This window comes from Vulpes vulpes, chromosome 15 (assembly GCF_048418805.1).
Source record: "Vulpes vulpes isolate BD-2025 chromosome 15, VulVul3, whole genome shotgun sequence".
NCBI lineage: Eukaryota > Metazoa > Chordata > Mammalia > Carnivora > Canidae > Vulpes > Vulpes vulpes.
Genome location: NC_132794.1, coordinates 55905181 through 55926107, shown reverse-complemented (window position 1 = coordinate 55926107; position 20927 = coordinate 55905181). Strand labels below are relative to the sequence as shown.

Below are 20927 nucleotides of genomic sequence, written 5' to 3'. Positions count from 1 at the left end.
TACAGCTTCTTGTTATTGTTCTCATTAAAATCTTTCAATGGCTGCTCACCCCTTGTGGTAGAGTCTACTCTCCTTATGCAGCATGTGAGGTCCTGAGGTTGAGCATGTGCGCAACTTTTCTGATGTCTCCTCGTACCATCTCTTGACCCCATTCATCTAACCACACTGATCTATGTGAACTGACTTTACCCACACTGTCACAACTCATGATCTTTGTCCAGATGGTTTCATCTGCTTTGAGTGCTGTCCTACACCCTGGTCACCTGGAAAGTTCAAGATCACACTTCAAGACTCAGTCGTGATGGTGTTTCTCTCTGTTGTCTTTCTTCCCCCTGCAAAGTGGGGTGTTCCCACAGGGGCCTGCATATATTTCTGTCAGAGGATTAGTACATAGTGCAACTTGCTTGTTCTTTTTCTCCTTAATTAGTGAAAACTTTGAGATTAAGGATCATAACTTTAAAAAAAATATTTATTTATTCATGAGAGACACACAGAGAGAGGCAGAGACACGGGCAGAGAGAGAAGCAGGCCCCATGCAGGGAGTCCGATGTAGAACTCCATCCAGGGACTCCAGGATCATGCCTTGGGCTGAAGGCAGACATTCAACCACTGACCACTCAGGCTTCCCTAAGGATCATAACCTAATCATCTCACATGGCTGACACTAGATGAGTGCTTGATAAAAGTTTATAATTGAGAGAAGTTGCACCAAGTATTGTATTTGGGGAGAAGAGACAGAAGAATAAGCTAAAACTGTTGATTTTAAAGGATTCAGATCTTATAATATTTTGACTTGGTAAAAGACAACCCAGAGGCAGTGTCATCTAAATGGAGATCTGAAATATGAACTTTCATCTTTCAGTTCAGAAACTGAGCCTGTTTCTAGCAGAGGGAATAGTTTATGCAAAGGCCCAGAGGCAAACAGCATGATGTCAAAGTAACTAAAAGAGGCTAAAGTTGACTGGGGGAAAGAAGGTTGGGAGAAGAGGCCAGAATGCAGGTAGGGACCAAGTCTCTGGCATAAGTCCGGGCAAATGGATTGCAGGTAAGACCAGGATACATTTTTCTTTTTGTTCTTTTTAAAGACTTTATTTATTTATTCATAGACACACAGAGAGAGAGAGGCAGAGACACAGGCAGAGGGAGAAGCAGGCTCCACACAGGGATCCCGACATGGGACTTGATCCCGGGTCTCCAGGATCACACCCCAGACTGCAGGTGGCGCCAAACCGCTGCACCACTTGGGCTGCCCCCATGATACATTTTTCAGCATGAAATTTACATTCCATTTTTTTAAAAAAAGAAAATGTAATTAAGCAAGTGTCATGCTTGATCACAATTCAAGCAATTTGGCATCATCCATCTTCTACTGCATTCATGTTCCTATCCAGGTTTTGGTTGGCATTTAGTTTGTGATACCTTTCATAGAAGTCATATCATCTGAAGGAAAGGCCATTGCTCCTGCCCAACACAATTTCCCTACATGTTCTCTGGGCTGCTGGTGTAGAATTTGCATTTGGGCATTGACTTGAGGTTCCAGTGACTCACCAACCATATTAGGACACACCTAATCTGTCTGATAGTAGCAGCCTTCCTTTAAACTAGAGGTGCTGATATAAAAAAACTGAAATTTGAAAGGAAATTCTGGATTTCTATAAACTATCAATTTTATATTTAGTGGCTTTCTTTAAGTCTTTTATAAATACAACTGGACCTACATGTTTTCTCCTTTGCAAATTTTGTGTAGTGTGTGTGTTAATTCTTATTGTGAAGTCTGCTTACTGAAAAGTGGCAATCAACGAGGATGCACAAGCTCTACTTGGCACAGGTTGAGCTTTGAGAACTCTGTTCTGAGATTTACACCTAAGAATGCATTTGGTAATGACATCTGTCAGATTGCAGGGGAAGCAGACTAGATAGAGGGCAATGTTAGACACTAGTGCAGCTACACAGTGACCTTGTTCAACTGATTCTCTGATCCTGTGGGGACTTTGGGCCTGGGATGGCCCTTCAGGATTGTCCCAAACTAAGGGAAGTGGACTGTACTTTCACCCCTGCCCATGAACCAGTTGTTGGATGCAGGCTGGGAGTGGTAGTGCTTGACTTTGGGCACAGTGGTGCTCTTTGAACAAGGGCGAGTCCTGGAAAGGGTCCTGGATGAGAGCTTCAACTGCCAATGCTCCCAGCAGCTGAGGAATGAGCATCTCAGTCCTGAAGGGGGAATTTGGGTAGTCCATCACAGCATCCACTACACTTTGCATCATTACTGATAACAAAGCCTTACTCTTTTTATTTGTATAGAACAATTTGTATAGTATCACATCACATAATTTTCATGAGAACGCTGTGATACAGATACAGTAATCCTGTTCCTACACATGAAGACAGAGGCTCAGTGAGCCTATGTATAGAAAGATACATACAAAATAAACAGAAATAAACTAGGTTTATGGGATTTTTGCACTCTTACACTAGCCATTCAAGTTCAAGTTTTGAAAGAGTGCCTTACTTTATACCAGATGCTGTCTACTCGACTTTCTGCTCAGTTCTGTTAAATAAAGCATGTGGATCTCCCTTTTAAGGGTAATACTGACAATATTTTGTTCATCTGTTTTGAAAAGCGTAACCTTGAGTTTTACTGAAGCTTGGGTGTGAAAACAATATTCACAGAAAGTGGTCTGAATGGTGTAGCGTAGATCTGTTGGTACCTCATTAGTCTAGGTTTAAGTTGTGGATTCAAATAGAACCTCAGAGAAAGCAGTGCATACTTGAGTGATGGAAAATTGAGTGATTACATTTCCCTCCCTTCCTTAAAATCTGTTTTGTTTTTAAAAAAAGGAAATCAAGGTAGCATATGAAGTTTCTCTGCCTTTCTCCCTTCCTTCCTTCCTTCCTTCCTTCCTTCCTTCCTTCCTTCCTTCCTTCCTTCCTTCCTTCCTTTCTGAATAAGAGAAGAAGAGAAATTTATGACTGCATGGGCCCATTACTAGAAAGCAGGGAGAGCATGCAGTGGCGAGCTGAACCAATCTTCATCACCAAGGTGGCAAGATACTACTGGCTAACCCATCAGCTTTCTGATAGGAAAGGCATTCAATCTAGCAGCTTGTTCTGCTACTTGACTGCCTCATTGAATGGATATCTTACTGAATTAAATAAAACACCCCAGAAATGTTTATCAAAAAAGTAGGATCTGAAAAGGAGGCAGTGGAAGGAAATGTGCTTTGATCAAAATCTCAGGGTGATTGTGAAATGGTCGGGATTGAGGCTTATCTTTCCTTCATTCAAAAAGGCAACCGGGATGAGCACTGGGTGTTATTCTATATGTTGGCAAATTGAACACCAATAAAAAATAAATTTATTAAAAAAAATTGAAAAAAAACCCCCAAAAAACAAAAAACAAAACAAAAAGCAACCAAATCACAAACTGGTTCCTAACAGTCTTCGGAGATAGTCTGAAAACAGTTTTTCAAATGTCACTTGTAATTGTGATTTGGTATTTTTAACATTGCCAGTTTGGAATTATAGCATTTAATAACCTACTGTCTAGGGAACCCCGGGTGGCTCAGCGGTTTAGCGCCGCCTTCAGCCCAGGGTGTGATCCTGGACACCCGGGATCGAGTCCCACGTCAGGCTCCCTGCATGGAGCCTGCTTCTCCCTCTGTCTGTGTCTCTGCCTCTCTCTCTGTGTCTCTCATGAATAAATAATTTAAATCTTAAAAAAAAACCTACTGTCTAGTCCGTACATCAACACAATATGTGTCAGAGCACTCACAGATGCAATCACCCGTCTCCCTCCCCACACAGAACAAATCACGCTGAGGTCAGAAAAGTGTTTAATTAAGGTTAAGTCCCACAAGGAATAAGTAAATCTTTAACAGGGACATACATACTCACTTTTATGTACTTATATAGCTTCTTAATGCTATTTTTCATTTCTCTTAAAGTTCTTATTTATGGAAACCCTTGCTTTCTAAATAGCCCTGGTAATTCTTTGTCATGAGGTTGCCAGGTTATATCAAGACTTACATAATTGTTATCATTTGGTATCCATAAGCAACCCTGTCACCATCTACCAGCTATTTACTTCCCTATTTGCATCAGAGGCTATGGGAAGGTCCTTTTTAAATACTGGACACTTACACTCAATGTGCAGCATAATCTGAACCTTAGGCTTCTTCAGATTCAATCACATTAACACCTGATTTAAAGTGGATTTTGCTGGGGATCCCTGGGTGGCTCAGCGGTTTGGTGCCTGCCTTTGGCTCAGGGTGTGATCCTGGAGACCCAGGATCGAGTCCCACATCAGGCTCCCTGCATAGAGCCTGCTTCTCCCTCTGCCTGTGTCTCTGCCTCTCTCTCTCTCTCCCATGAATAAATAAAATCTTAAAAAAAAAATAAGAGTGGATTTTGTCTTCACTCCCTCTTTGTTTCTAAACAAAAAGAACTGTCAGTGTTCCGAATATGCTAGCAAAGTGCTAGTTTATTTTGAACGGAATCCCACCTTGCAACCTTTAGTTATGAGAAGGGTAAGAAGAGAAATTTTAGAGAGCCTCTTTAAGCTAGCTTTCTGTTCAGACTGTGGGCTACTTGGGGTCCTAGACCTTGAGTACATTACTCATTTGATGCCTAGGTTTTTGTCCCCCACCATCTTATGCACAGAGCCTCGCTACTATGGTCCCAGTCCATCCTATGCTCATGACCAGCTTCCTCTTTGGCAGTGAGACCTCAGGAGAGCACCTCTCTTCTACAGCCCATTGCCAGAAGTAAACTGGGAGGTAAACAAATGTGGTAGGGTGAGGCTGGAGCTGGGGGAGATTGTATCTAAAAGGATTTTCTCAAATCAGGATATATTTAACTTTTTACATCATTTTTCATGCCTTCATGCCCTACCCAATGGTTCTCAGGCTTCAGAGAAGAATGCCTGTCACAACCAACCAGAATAATGGAGCTCATTAATTTGACAAACATTTATTGAATGGCTACTATGTGCTAGGTTTTATATAGCATTCTTCAAAGATATATGAGAGAATTCTAAGCCTTTGAGACAAAGTGGACTGAGGCAACTCATCTAAGATATTCCTTGTGCAGCCCAGAGAGGAGTAGAGCTAAGAGTATCTCTATGCCTCGACCCTCGACTAAAGTTGGCATTGGAAAATTATCTCCCTCCATGGAAGTGAGGCCAATGCTGTTGGCCATTCTTTGAATTCTCTGAGTCCTTATCTTCTCTACAGTAGAGTCTCTTCAGTAAACAGCTTTTAAAAATTACCTTTATTTAAGTCCCGCCTGCTCTTGTCTGCTATTTTACATAGTAAAACTCTTTGAAGCATCTGTGTTATGAACCTGATGAAAACTGCCTTTGGGCTCCTCTTGCCTGGAAATGCCCTCTCCCCAGCTACAGGTGCCAAGTTCAGTTAATACCCCTAGAAGCGTTCAGCCTCTGCTCACTGCCCCCCACCCCAGCACATTGTAGCTCTCTCAGCAGACTTATCATACTTACCACATCCTCTTGGATGTCACAATCATTTGTGTATGTGGCTTAGTTCTACTGGACTGTAAGATCCTTGAACTAATTCATCTTCTTTTCTCCCTGTCTTGTCACAGCAACTAGCTTGTACCTTGTAAGGGCTCCCTAAATGTTTCTTGATGTCAAATTAAGTTGTCGTTGGATCTGCTTCTCTCCACCTACCCTCAAAAGTCTGTACGACAAGAGTTCTCCTTGGTCCTGACACTAGTTTTATGAAGTGCTTCACCATTGCAATGATGCAATACTTTTTAAACTTAATCGAAAGCATTTTCCTTCATCCCTGTTGTTCAAAGAAGGTCCAATTTTATTTTTTGCAACCTTGTAAAACCAGATCAAAAGTAATCAGAGATATCTTACAACTTCTCTGGATCTCAGGCTTGCAAAAGATAGCATCTTTAACTGTTAGTAAAGCCTGTGAAAGAGTAGTAACTCTGGGAGCCTTGCATGGTTATGTAGAGCAATGCAGTGTAGACGTGGCCAATGAACTGATGGAGATCTAGGCTAGCCTTCCAGTTAAAAGAGCTAGTTAAGTGATGATCTTAACACTGGCATAAGTGGCAACAAAGCACATTTACTATTTTGGGGGGTTCTCCCACATATATTTCTGTCTTACCCATATTCTATGTTTGAGAAGTTGCTTGAAAAACTACGAGCCCAGGGATGCCTGGGCTCAGTGTTGAATGTCTGCCTTTGGTTCAGGGTGTGATCCCGGAGTTCCGGGATAGAGTTCTGCATCAGGCTTTTTGCAGGGAGCCTGCTTCTCCTCCTTCTGCCTGTGTCTCTGCCTCTCTGTGTCTCTCGTAAATAAATAAATATAATCTTAAACAAAAAACAAAAAACAACAAAACTACCGGCCCAAAAAGCTGGTTTCTATCAATGACAACATAGATATGGGATAAAATACCTGAAGGCATTTTTTCTTTCGTTATTTATATCATACCCTTCCATGGTGAAGGACTTGAAATGTACTATAGAGAGAGAATGTCATATTCTTTGAGTGATGGGTGCTTCTGTATAGTAAATTCTGAAGCAATAATTGGGTACTGAAATTCCTGATAGGTTTAAGTCTTGTTCAGCTTTACAAATAGTCACGAAAATTCACAGCAACTGGATCAATCTTCATGATAAATGCCACTGTGCTGGTCTTTCGCATAGACTCCAGAATCTGATAGCTAGTTGGAAATCACGAACTCTTACTAGTCCACAAGCCCTGAGGCTGAAGTTCAAAGTACAGAGTTAAACTCTGTTGAATTGTAGCCACTGCAATATTTCTAAAACATCTCACTTTTATGTACTATGTTTAGGTGGTGTAAAAGAATAAGTGCCTTGGAAGTGAATAAACAACAAAAAAACCCCGCATGGGCTCTGTTCCCAGCTCTCTCTCTGTTGCTAACCAGCCATGTGACTCTAGGCAATTGATACCACCCTTCAGAGCGTTTGTTTTTTTAACCACATAAGATAAGCAGAAACTAGACCGTTTCTCAAAGCCTAGTCCTCAGACCATTTGCTTTAAAATCGTGGGAGGGAACTTGCTATAAAAATTCACATTACCGGGTCAAACCATAGTTCTACTGATTCAGTGCTTTTGGGGGAAGGGGCTCAGAAATCTGTTTTTTAAAATAAGGTTATCAAGCGATTCCTGTGCACATTAAAGTTTCTTTTCTAAACATTTTTGTTGAAGAATAACATACTCATTAAAGTTAGAAGGTTATAGGATTAGGATTTCTCTCAGATTCCTTCCAACTTTAATTCTAGGGGCGCCTGGTTAGCTCACTTGGTTGGGCATCTGACCCTTGGTTTTGACTCAGGTCCTGATCTCAGGGTTAGGAGACAAGTCCTGTGTTGGTCTCTGTTTTCAGCCAGGAATCTGCTTGAAGAGGCTCTCTTTCTGTCCCCCCCGCCCCCCCGCCTACTTCTTCTAATCTCCCTCTCTCAAGTAAATAAATGAATCTTTAAAAAACAATTCTAAGAAGTCCATTCAGCACCTTTATACATAAGCACGTTTAAAAGCACCAAACTTTGGACTGGACTTCATGGTAACCTCCTTTGTAGGTCAGAGCGTAATTCTGCATGACATACCATGGTTTCTGAATAATTGGGAAAGATGGAATGTTTTCCAAATGTGTGGCTTCTCTCAAAGGTCAATTTATTGCCAGAGTGCTGTTAGGTACACTGGATAGTTTGGTTCAAATTGGATCTGAGTGTCCACATTTCACATACTCTCCACATACACGGACCTAAACATAATGCTCAATGGCAGGGGACGATTGCCTGAGTGGGAAAGAGGATACCTGGTTGTGTTTCTGACTTGATTACAGAACCAATATCTGCAGTCCCTGACCTCCCTCACAGGGAGACTGAGGTACTATGCAGGTAAACAGTATTTAAATCCCCCCTCAAACGGGAAAAAGATCACTGTGATAATAACTCTTTGGAACCAAAAGGTTTAAGAGTCTTCCAGTTACTAAGAGGTTAAGTCGTCTCTTTTCCCAGGCAACTAGAAATTGTTGGGAATTTTCTTGAGGGGATCACCCTCTTTAAATAACTTGGCTGCCTTTAAGTTGATCTGCTTTTAAACATTTTCACAAAACCTTCATTTTCTGGATGATTTTATGCTACATAAAACAGGTGGGGCAGTTTCTTGGTTTCCCATGAGCAAGCCAACATTTTTCTGCAACACTAGGCAAGATGCTTAGCTTGCCTCAGTTTTCTTAGTTATGAAATCTAGGGGGAGAGCAGAGGATGCTTAATCATCAATTCCTGCTCTAACACTACATCCGTGTAGAAGAATATAGCACGATGGGATGTGGGGGTGGGTGGGAATTCATGGACTTTGAAATTGGATGGACCTGGGCTGGGATTTTAAGATTCAGTTTTCTCAACTGTCTAACAAGGGGTAATGGCATGTAATCTCTGAGAGTAATGAAAGCACTGAGCATAGGGGTTGGCACAGAAAGGCATTCTAGAAAGGTGAGGCTCCTGGTTCTCTATTTCTTCATGGCTTTCAGCTCACACCTGGTTGGGCCTCCCCTTACTGACAGAGTGAGAAGCAACTCCTAGTCCTTATTCCCTTTCTAGGAAGGAAAAGCAGCAGTCCTGTGGGTCACAGGTTCTTGGTTTCTTCCTGGCCTGGTAACCACTAGAGCATGAGGTTGCCACTTTCAGGTCTTGTTTAAGTGTGGCAAGAGGTAACTACAGAACCAAAGACCACTTTGGTTACAGAAGTAATGGGGGCTGCTAAGGGCACTGCAGCAGATCCCTAAAGTCTTCTTGGGGAGCAAATGGGGTAACCTCTCTGCAGGGAGAATCTAGAAAGGCATTTCAGAGCTGGAAGCAGCCATGAAGATCCTCTATTAGAGGAGGAAACCAAGGAACAGAGAGGGAAAGTGACTTTCTCACGATCACATAACCAATCAAACAGCAGAGATGAGAACATTCTCTACGCTCTGGAGTTCACACAAGACTCTGCATTTTAATGCAATTATTGTCAGTGTTTGGTTAAGAGCTTGGATTCTGGAGGCAGACAGCTCTGTGACCTGGGTCACAAGCTCCGGCCTCAATGGTCTCATCTACGAAGCCGGATAGTAGAGCCTCTCTGATGTTAGGCGCCTAACACAGCGCCTGGCACGGCTTCCACAACGGGTTGTTCTAATGATCAGCGTTTTGGGGGAAGCGTTGCCATCCCCTTCCTCTACGCTTCCAGTTCGGATCTGAACTTCCCTTTCCAACCCCCTGCACCGTGTCGGGGCGGTTTGTCACGGTGCGGAGGAGCCCACTGCCAGGGCTGGCGCTCCCCGGGCTCACCTGGCGAGGCCAGTAGCACCTTCGCGCCGCAGCACTGGAAGCAGTGCAGCAGAGACTTCCCGCGGATGTTGCAGTTGAGGCACGCCATGGCACAGCCCAGCTTGGCCAGCCCCAGCCACAGCCACACGTAGGCCGGCTCGTTGCCCATGAACATCGCCACGCAGTCCCCCTGGCGCAGGCCGACGTGGTCGCGCAGCGCCCGCGCCACCTGGTTGCTGCGCCGGTCCACCTGCGCGTAGGTGAGCACCTCGTCGCGGAAGAGCAGGAACGGCTTGTGCGGCAGCCGGCGCGCTTTCTCCGCGAAGAGGTGCTGGATGGTGCGCTCCGGCCGCCTCCGCCCGTAGCTGCGCACCTGCCGGGCCACGCTGGCCAACTGCAGGAAGTGCCGTAGGTCCTGGAAGAAGTAGGGGCAGCAGAGGTTCACGGCGAGCGGCAGGAGCAGCAGCCCCGCCAGGGCCGTGTAGATGGCGAGCAGCATGACGGTGGCGGGGCCCCCTGTCCCCGCGAGGACAGTGGGTGCGCTCGGGGCGTGCAGCGCGGCGGCGGGGAGGGCTCCGGGCGGGCGGCGGGCGGGCGGCGAGGCTGGGGCGACGGGGGCGTCTGCGCGGCGGGCACCGGGCGGCGCTCGGGCGGGTAGGCGGGAGGCGGGAGGCGGGAGGCGGGACGGCGGGGGCGGCGGGGGCGGCGGGCGCGTGCGGCCGCTGAGCCCGCCCTTCTGGGGTGTGCAGCCACCTGGGCGCGGGGCCGCCCCAGCGCTCTCCCGGGGCGGGGTGGGGGGGGGGATGCTTGGCGGCTGGCCGGGGTCTGCGCGGCGGCTCGGAGCTGGAGCTGGAGCTGGAGCCAGGCGGGGGGTTGGGGTGGGGGTGGGGGTGGGGGCCTGCCTTGTGACCCAAGTACTTTAAACTTTGGAGCCACAGCTACCTTGTCAAAGCGGTGATGACCAGACGCGCTTAGCGGACGTTGGGGTCAGAGGAGTTATTGTAGGCGCAGGGTTCTCCACGGTACCACCAGCAGAATGCTTCCTAGAGATGACGCGCTGGGGGATCCCGGGGTGGCGCAGCGGTTTAGCGCCTGCCTTTGGCCCAGGGCGCGATCCTGGGGTCCCGGGATCGAGTCCCATGTTGGGCTCCCTGCATGGAGCCTGCTTCTCCCTCTGCCTCTCTCTCTCTCTCTTTCTATCATGAATAAATAAATAAATTAAAAAAAAAAACTTAGAAATGACGCACTGTTAGTATTAGTAAAGCGCCTTATAAATGTGAGAGAGTCTGGTTATTAATCAGTCCTGGGGAACAGGTGCCACGGGTCCCAGAGGCTTTCCACCTCGTCTCTCCCTGTTTTTCAGATTTGTACGTCCCCACCCCCTCCTCCCCCGCCGCCCAGTCGCTGGGCAGTCTAATGTGACAAGGATTTTCAAGGTTGAACAGAAGCACCAGCGGTTGTCACCCTGACCTCATCCCGGTCCCTGGGCTGTGGGTAGGGACAGGACACTCTGGTAGGAGTTGGCCCCGGGCGGGCCCAGCCAGCCCAGACTGGGGGTGAGGTAGGGTCACTGACGCTCTGCCAGCTGAAATCAAGCTCTGGCCATATTAGACTTCTGTTTGTCCGTTTGACTTTTAATATTTCATCCTAAGTGATTTTTTTTCTCTCTCATATGTTGAAGAAAATTAGCCCAATTCAACAGACATTTACTCAGGGGTTCTAACAGGAGGAAATTGAGTAGGCGATCCCATTTCTCAAAAGCCTTTTTTAAAACAACACCCCCCACCCCCGCGTGATCCTGTTTTTAATTTCCCTTAGTGCTGCTTCTGTAAAGTGAGTACTTGCTGCTTGCTACTGAAGAGGGTCAGGATCTAAGGAAATCAGTGTTCTACTTTCTTCCTCTCCTGTCTTCCTGCGTTCATCCATCTTATGCTTGTGGGATAACCACAGGTAATGAACACCTATTCCTGCCCCACACTCTGCTAGGGACTTCCTTATAATATACTTTTGGAGCCTCATAGTCATCTAAAGGTGGCACTTTCATGCTCATTTACAGACAGGAAAAGGACACTTAGGTAAATTAAGACAGCTAGTGGGTGACGTATGAGTTTCGAAACTGATAATCTGTTTGGCCCCAGGGCCCTCCCTTAACAACCACGTTACCCTCTTTTTATTCCTGGGACCTGCTCAATCAACTCTTCCTTTGCCTTTTCCTGAATCTTTCATGGCAGATCCAGCTATCCTGCAGTGATCGGTTGCATCATTTCTCTGGGGCTTTGGTTATCCCTGAGGAGTAGGCCGTAGTGCTAATCAAAGGAGTCGTCGGACAGAAACTGGGACTCCTGGGTGGCTCAGCGGTTAAGCGTCTGCTTTCAGCTCGGGGTGTGATCCTGGAATCCCAGGATCGAGTCCCACATCGGGCTCTCTGTGTGGAGCTGCTTCTCCCTCTGTTTCTCCCTCTGCCTCTGTCTCTGCCTCTGACTCTGTCTCTCATGAATAAATAAATAAAATCTTAAAGAAAAAAGAAACTATTCTTCTTGGCACTTCTTTCACGTTGAAGCTCAGAGCCAGCCCTAGCCTTCTCTTTACATTCCAGTACCACCCCTGTGGCCTCTGTCTGGAGAACTCCTCTTGGGCTATGGAGGGGCTTCACAGATGTCACTCGCCACTTCATGGCTAGTTACTTAGCCTCCTAGACCCCTCTTGTCATGTCTTTGAATAGCTACTCTCCAGAGAGCTAGCCCCCTTTTTCCCCTCTTGTTCTGAGGATTGCTTTAGCCTTGTGCATCAGCAGTTTTTCAGTTGCAAGTGAAAGAAGACAAGACCCAAACTGGCTTACATAGAAATAGGAATTTAAGCAGTAACCATAGAGTCTGGGGGTAGGACAGGCTTTGGATGAGCCTTCATTGGTGTCTTAAGTGCTAGGACCTGGACCCCTTTTCCCTTCTACCACTTCTTGGCTCCACTTCCTCAGGTCTCATGGAGGCTCTCCCACAATCATCCAAAGATGACTGTCAACTAACCCTTTAGGGTTACATGCTTCCCATGTCAACTTCAGACAGAAATATAAGAATCTTTTTTTTAAGTGGCACCTGGGGGACTCAGTGGTTGAGGGTCTGCATTTGGCTCAGGTAGTGATCCTGGGGTCCTGGGATTGAGTCCTGCATCGGGCTTCCTGCATGGAGCCTGCTTCTCCCTCTGCCTGTGTCTGTCTCTCTCTCTCTGTGTCTCTCATGAATGAATAAATACAATCTTAAAAAAAAAAATTTAGGAGTTCTTATTTAAAGGAAAAATAAAATCTCTGATTGGGTTATGTGCCCATCTCCAGACTGATCTTTGTGGTCTAGGGAACAGAAATGTTGATTACTTTAAGCCAATCAAGGCTCACCCACAGAGCTGGAGTAGAGTTAATATTACATATCTTGGAATGCTTTTTCCCAATGATTCTAGCTTCAAGCTTGGGCTCCACCTTGCACTCTACCACCGGGCGAATAGTCTTCCTGGAACTACTGCTATCATCTTATATCTCCACCACTCAGTCATCTTCAGTGGCTCCTCATTGCTTCCCATCTTCTCCAATTATATATGAACAGCATGCTTGCATATACTTGGACTGGAGCTGATCACATGCTCTGGGTCCTGCCTGGTAGGGGAGGAAGAGAGGTAGAGGAGATCAGTAGCTTCGCACATCGGTTACTCATTCTAGAAACATCTGCTCAGAAGCTCTGGTTAATAAATGAAGTTCAAACTTTATATTCTGAGTCTTCTGAACCTACTTGAACTTTCACTGCACTCAACAAATATTTATTGAGTTTCCACTATAAGCAGACCATTACCAGGCACTAAATATTTTAAAATGGACCAAAACTTAATTCCAACTACTCCTTTCTAAAAACACTTTATTTTAGTAAATTTGCTCTACACTCTCCAACAAACAAACAAACAAACAAACAAACAAACAAACAAAAAATACTCTGCACATTCCTCTCTTAATGGCTTTGTTCTGGCTTCTTTCAAACACCCTTAGTCTTTCTCTCTAGATCTTAACTCTCCTTTAAGGCAATAATTCCCAGATATCTGGATTTCTCAGCCCAGTAGCATTTCAAAACAAAGTTAGGAACCCCAAATAAAATACCAACTTTTGCATTTTCTTTTTTTTTCTCATTAAACTATTGTTTTAATGGGTCTCAAAATTCTGTGACACATTTTTGGTCAAGTTGTTTCCATTAAAAAGTACTGATTTTAAAAACTAATAACTTAAAACTGCCACACACACACACAAAAACAAAACAAAACAAAACACAAATGGTCCACAAAACATTCTCCTTTCCTTCTGAAGGTTTTACGATGCATTGCTATCATTAATCAGTCTTTTACTATTAAACTTAAATGGCCAATTGACACAAACAGTTCTGAGACTGTTCTTCCACCACTGATTAAGACTGGGATGGCAGGTATTGGGGCTAATATTCATTTAGCCTTCTGAGCTTTCTGGGCAGACTTGGTGACTTTGCCAGCTCCAGTTGCCTTCTTGTCCACTGCTTTGATGACACCCACAGCAACCGTCTGTCTCATGTCACGAACAGCAAAACGGCCCAGAGGAGGATAGTCAGAGAAGCTCTCAACACACAAAGGTTTGCCAGGAACCGTATCAACAATGGCAGCATCCCCAGATTTCAAGAACTTGGGACCATCTTCCAGCTTCTTTCCAGAACGAAGATCTATCTTTTCCTTCAGCTCAGCAAACTTGCAAGCAATGTGAGCTGTGTGACAATCCAGCACAGGTGCATATCCAGCACTGATTTGGCCTGGATGGTTCAGGATAATCACCTGAGCTGTGAAGCCAGCTGCTTCCATTGGTGGGTCATTTTTGCTGTCACCAGCCACGTTGCCACGACGAACATCTTTGACAGATACGTTCTTAACATTGAAGCCCACATTGTCTCCAGGAAGAGCCTCACTCAAAGCTTCATGGTGCATTTCAACAGACTTTACTTCAGTTGTAACATTGACTGGAGCAAAGGTGACCACCATGCCAGGCTTAAGAACACCAGTCTCCACTCAACCCACTGGGACAGTTCCAATACCACCAATTTTGTAGACGTCTTGGAGAGGCGGACACAGGGGCTTATCAGTTGGACGAGTTGGTGGCAGAATGCAATCCAGGGCTTCAAGCAGTGTGGTGCCGCTGGCATTCCCATCTTACGGGTGACTTTCCATCCCTTGAACCAAGGCATGTTAGCACTTGGCTCCAGCATGTTGTCACCATTCCAACCAGAAATTGGCACAAATGCTACTGTGTCGGGGTTGTAGCCAATTTTCTTAATGTAGGTGCTGACTTCCTTAACGATTTCCTCGTATCTCTTCTGGCTGTAAGGTGGTTCAGTGGAATCCATTTTGTTAACACCAACAATTAGTTGTTTTACACCCAGTGTGTAAGCCCGAAGGGCATGGTCATGGGTCTGCCCATTCTTGGAGAGACCTGCTTCAAATTCACCAACACCAGCAGCAACAATCAGGACAGCACAGTCCGCCTGAGATGTGCCTGTAATCATGTTTTTGATAAAGTCTCTGTGTCCTGGGGCATCAATGATGGTCACATAATACTTGCTGGTCTCGAATTTCCACAGGGAGATATCAATGGTGATACCATGTTCACGTTCAGCTTTCAGTTTATCCAAGACCCAGGCATACTTGAAGGAGCCTTTTCCCATCTCAGCAGCCTCCTTCTCAAATTTTTCGATAGTTCTTTTGTCCATCCCACCACATTTGTAGATCAGATGGCCAGTAGTGGTAGACTTGCCCGAATCTACGTGTCCAATGACGACGATGTTGATGTGAGTCTTTTCCTTTCCCATTTTGGTTTAGGTTTAGTGGTGGTTTTCATGACACCTGTGTTCTGGCGGCAAACTCGTTGCGGAAAAAGCTACATTTTCAAGTAAAAATAATTCCCTGCCCACCAACTACAGTCTGTGATTTTTTTTCCGGTTATTATTTCATCAAAGAATGACATTTTTAGCACTAAAAAGGAAAGTATACCTGAACCAGACATTCAGAAATGGTTTACCTTACGTTATGTATTTACATTATGTATTTTGCCACAGAAATATACAAAACAGGGAGGGACCCTTGGGTGCTCAGTGGTTGAGCATCTACTTTCCCTTCAGGTCGTGATCTCAGGGTCCTGGGATCGAGTCCTGCATTGGGCTGCCCACAAGGAGCCTGCTTCTCCCTCTGCCTGCATTTCTGCCTCTCTCTCTGTGTCTCTCATGAATAAATAAATAAATAAAATCTTTTAAAAAATCCTCTAGCCCCCGAGGATCTATCTCTTGTGAACCTATAAATCCACCTACACAGCTTGGTTTTTGGTTTTGTGTCTGTTAGTTTTGCCTTCCCAAATAGAATTCAACTTTCCAGAATGAAGTCATGGAAAAAAGCATGGGACTTGACGTCAGAAGACCTGGGTTCAAGTCTGGCTGACATCTTGCCTTTAGGTGACTTACCCGAACTCTCATGGTATCTTGTGTTACTTTTGTAGGCTTTGAGGTACTTGGTACATAGGGACTATAGTCGACAAAGATGTGTAAGTTATGAAGCCTGCTGACTTTTTTGTGACAATACTTAGTACAAGTAGGAGTTTTGTAATTGGCTATTTAGTGGCTTATGAGAAGGTTTATCTCCACTATGTTGTCTTCCATGAGTCAGTCACATTTCTTGAAATGAGGGGTGCCTGCTATCCTGTGGAATAGCCAGCATGGTGGCATTTGGGTACAGGTGTACAGGATATTCAGGTATTCAGAAAGGGAAATGGTAAGAGGTCAGCGGGGATGGCGAAAGCTGAGATTGGCCCTTCTTTTGGTGGACAAAGGACAGGGGAAACTGAGGACAATGGGTAATTGGTATTAGACATGAGGGACCAGGACTCCTCCTTTTTTACTTTTTGCATCCTAGTTGTGCTTGCTAACTACACAATCAAGACGAAATACAATTTGGAAAAAAGGTGTTTGTCCTCACTAGTTCTAACCAGAATCTCTTTGATTTGGTGTGTAATCCTAGTGAAATGGTTATTGCTTCTAGTGATCATATATGTGCCTCACAAGATTTTTTTCTGCTCATTGGACAGATTCTCTCCTTTCAACATCCCATTACAAGCCACAACTCCCCTTCCCTGTCACTCTACTCTGTGCTTAAATGGGTTAATTATTTACTTTTTAGTTTCTTTGCTCTTATATCTTACCTTCTCCTGAAATCTCTTCTTCTTGTCTAGTTCTTTTTTTTTTTTTTTTTAAATTGAAGCATAGTTGACACACCATGTTACATTAGTTTTGGCTGTACCTTCTTGTCTGATTGTTAAATGTGAAAGTTCTTTGGGCTGTATCTTCACTTTTTTTTTTTTTTTGGAGGTAAAAGATTAAAACTACTCTCTCATCACAACAAAAGCCAAAAGGCCTCTTGTTTTGCCCTTGAGCAACCTAGAGAAACTGAACTCTGTTGTAAAACATAAAAGTTTCATGGAAGTATCCATGTCCAGTGCTGCTACATCAATTAGTACTGCTGTTCCACCAGTCCAAATCCTGAAGCCACAACAATTCCTTGGTTAGAAAAAGGGGAAAAAAAATCCATATCGGGACAAAGCTATTCAAGATGTAAGGAAGGCGTGTCTTTTTATTTTTTTAATTTTTTATTTATTTATTTTTTTGGAAGGTGTGTCTTTAGTGGGAGAACTGCCAGCTGTCAGAGGACTTCCTGCTAATGTGTTTGAAGATTTTGTACTTCTCAACTTTCTTGGCTTTCTGGTATGCAAAGCTGCCGCCACCTCCTCTCTTTTTAAGCTTGCCATCATTGCTGTTCACGTTCAGATCAACAAAAGGAGGCACCTTGAAACCAAATGACAGAGCAACTTGAGGCAAATTTAAGTTAGTAAATTGAAGATCTGTTTCAGAGAATGGGAATCATATGCTCGAATGTAGGACTTATATGCCTCCTGCGCTGACTTATGAAGGAAGTAGTTCTTTTCAATCAGTTTTTCAAGCTGAGACTGAATGTCAGAAATCTTGGACCAGGAAAACTCAAATTCACTTAATGGAACCTTGGATTGCTTGGATTGCTTCAAGTAAGGAAACCCAACTCTTCAGGGCGTAAGATGAGCAAGGCGTGACCTCTTCCATTTAGGCCTCTGGCTGTTCTTCTCACATGAATATATTCCTTGGGGTCATCTGGAGGGTCATACTGAACAATCCAGTCGACTTCAGGAATATCTAGCCCTCTAGCTGCCATGTCTGTACACAACAATATCCCCGAATCAGCATTGCAGAACTGGAAGAATGTGGTTGTACGCTTATTTGCCTCTGCCTTCCATGAATGGCCAAGACAGGCAAATCGATGTAGTTCAGCAACTCATAGTGGTATTTCATGGACTTACAGGATGAAAAGAAGACCATCAGTTTCTTCTTCCGGTGCTTCTGAAGGAAGGTAAAGAGCAGAAGGAACCTCTTTTCTGAGGGACAAACAACATATCCCTGCTCAAGACCATCCACTGTCGCATTAGCTTTATCGTCATCAACACCAACATACAATGGCTCCTTTTTCAAAGAAATCCTTGCCAAGTCTTCAACTTTTCGAATTTGTGTGGCAGAAAAGAGCATGGTTTGCCTGCGTGTTGGCAGAAGTTTAATAATTTGTTTTAATTCCTCTTCAAACCCAACATCCAAGATACGATGAGCCTCATCAATAACCAGACATTGTAGATTTTTATACATAAAACCTGGGGTATTCTGCATGTGGCCCAGGAGACAGCCTGGTGTGGCCACAATGATGTTGGTCCCGTTATCAAGTTCCTGTGCTTCAGCAGATATGTTGCTGCCACCCATTATTAACTCGTATGTGTGAACATGGTGTGTCATAACTCTTTAAGAACACCCAAAGTCTGCATGGCCGGTTCCCTAGTAGGTGAGAGAATAAGAACTCCTGTTCTATTCCTAGGCATGAACTTTAACTTGACAATGAGTTCGACCGCAGGAATGAGAAATGCCACTTTTTTTTTTTTTTTGCCACTGCCTGTTTTTGCGGCCGCAAGGAGATCCCTGTCTTCCAGAAGTGGTCTGATACTTTTATGCTGAATTTCAGTCATGTTTGTAAAACCCAATTCTTTTATTGCCTTCGGAGTGTTCTCACTGATAAGATCAGAAAGAAGTATCCTCAAAAGCTCCTGTCAGTCCCAGGGGTAGGCTGGGCACTTAACTGTCCTCTTCCTCATCATCTGGCTTCTCCGCATTGTTTTCTGTCTCTTCAGGAGCCTGGGTCCCTTCTTCAGAGTCCCCTTTGTCTTCAGTTTTTGATTTTTTTATCAGGCCCAGTGTCATCCACCATTTTTCTCTTTTTCTTCTTTTTTTCTGATTCTGAATTGGGAGGCTGTGTTGCTGCTTCTCCATTGATTATTATGGTAGATTTCTTTCTTTCTTTCTTTCTTTCTTTCTTTCTTTCTTTCTTTCTTTCTTTCTCTTTCTTTCTTATTTGTACAGTTTCCACTGTTTCTTTAGCTACCTTTCCATTCTGGGCTTCTGATGAGCCCATGTTCACAGACTGTTTTAGAGATTTTTTAACCTTCCCACCTCCCACTGTTTCTTCAGACACATCTCCATTTTGTGTTTCTGATAAGCTCAGATCTGAGGCCCCCTGGAGCTTCAAGTTTCGCTGGTGCAACTTGAGATTCTGTTTCTCTATCTTCTTGTGCAGGAGTTTCATGGGTAGATGGGACATGTTGCCTGTAAGGTGCCTTCACTGCAGCGCCACCACTCGGCTACCGGGTTGACCTGTATCTTCACTTTTCTGTTTTTCTCTCTAGGTGGTCTCACTTGTTCCTGTTGATGCTGAAGACCCCCCTGTCTGAATATTCAGCCCTCGCCTCTCTCCTGAGTGCCAGATCTCATCTGATAATGGCAAACTGAACACTTCCAAATGAATTTACTTATTCAGTCACTCATTTTTAAAATTTATTCATTTAGCATTTAGTTAAAATGTACTCGATACACACTACTTCACAGGGAAAAAAGCAGGATGGATATTATTCTCATTTTCAGATGAGTGAATTAAGATTCAGGGAAGTTAACCAACATGTGGAACATCACACACAGCAAGTAGGTTAATTATGGAGCAGGGACTATAACCTGTTTTTCTTTTCTTTTTTTAATTTTTATTTATTTATGATAGTCACACACACACACACACACACAGAGAGAGAGAGAGAGAGAGAGAGAGAGAGACATAGGCAGAGGGAGAAGCAGGCTCCATGCATCTCCAGGATTGCGCCCTGGGCCAAAGGCAGGCATCAAACTGCTGTGCCACCCAGGGATCCCTATAACCTGTTTTTCAATTCCCAATTAGGTGTCATGGATTGAATGATGCTTCCTCCTCCATACCTCCCCCCCCCCCAAATATATCTACTCAGTAGGGGCCTTGAATCTGTGAAAGTGACCTTATTTAGAGAAAGGATTTTTTCAGATGTGATTAAGGATCTTGAGATGAGATCATACTGCACTAGGGTGGGCCTTAAATCTAATGACAAGTGTCTTTAGAGGAGAAACGAAAGGGGAAAGACACATAGAAGGGAAGGGAAGGGGATGTGAAAATGGATGCAGAGATGGGAGTGATGCCTCTGTAATCCAAGGAATGCTGAAGATTGCTGTCAGCCACTGGGTGACAGCAAGGGTGGGAATGGATTCTCTCCCAGAGCCTTCAGAAGGAACTGGTCCTGCCAATACCTTGATTTCGAACTTCTGTCCTCCAGAACTGTGAGAGAATGAATTTCTGTTGTTTTTAGCCAATCAGTTTGTGGTAATTTGTCACAGTAGCCCTAGGAAACTAATATACTAAGCCATATTGTGTTTCAAATAAATTAGGATTCCTACCTCAAGACTGAGCTGCACAGTCCAGTTGTCAACAAAAGAGGAAAAAGTATGAAGATCTGAAGGAAGTCCTACCGAGTTTACTGGAACAATAAGAATCTTCATGTAATAGCCTCATGGAGAGTAAAATTGTGACCTCATGGAGAGTAAAATTGTGACCTGGGCAACTGGCTTCCCCAAACCTAAAACTCATGGATAATTTGCTGTTAGGGTGATTCAACTCTTCTCTATCATTGTTTTGTAGGTCCTGCCACAAAATTTTCCCTCAGTTCTGTAAATTATTTCCCCTCCCTGTTGCATGGATTTTGTTTAAAATCATGTCTTCTGTTGCCTAATGGCATGTAATTTCCTTCTCCTTCAAAATCTTTCATAGTCATTGTACTTAAGTACTCACTAATAGTGACTTGGCAATTTTCCTTTAAAGGGACCTTGGGTATGGTAAAACACATCGATTAGCTTATCTTACCTTTCTTTTCTTTTTATTTCAGATTATGATATCTTCACTGAGGTCTTCTAACTATCATACACAGCAGTTGTGGAAAACTAACTTCCATTAACTAATAAATTATAATTCATAATTTAGCATTTTACTCACGTGGCAAGATTATTTGTGTAGATTCAAGTTTTTGTCTAATATCACAGCCCTTCTGCCTGACAAGCTTCCTCTAACATTTCTTGAATTGTAGATATCCTGGCAATGAATTATTTCAGCATTA

General features: G+C 44.1%; 1 protein-coding gene and 1 pseudogene across 1 annotated transcript in view; both read right to left on the bottom strand.

Annotated features, from left to right (window-relative positions):
* SLC27A2 (solute carrier family 27 member 2) overlaps positions 1 to 9972 on the bottom strand; it is a 42420-nt gene extending 32448 nt beyond the window's left edge. The window contains exon 1 of the mRNA XM_025998691.2: positions 9329 to 9972. Within this exon, the coding sequence (XP_025854476.1) occupies positions 9329 to 9806 (478 nt within the window). The 5' untranslated portion in view covers positions 9807 to 9972. The remainder of the gene's footprint in view (positions 1 to 9328) is intronic.
* Positions 9973 to 17012: 7040 nt separating this feature from the next.
* On the bottom strand, positions 17013 to 19066 carry LOC112920055 (ATP-dependent RNA helicase DDX18 pseudogene; annotated as a pseudogene).
* Between the last annotated feature and the right edge of the window lie 1861 nt (positions 19067 to 20927).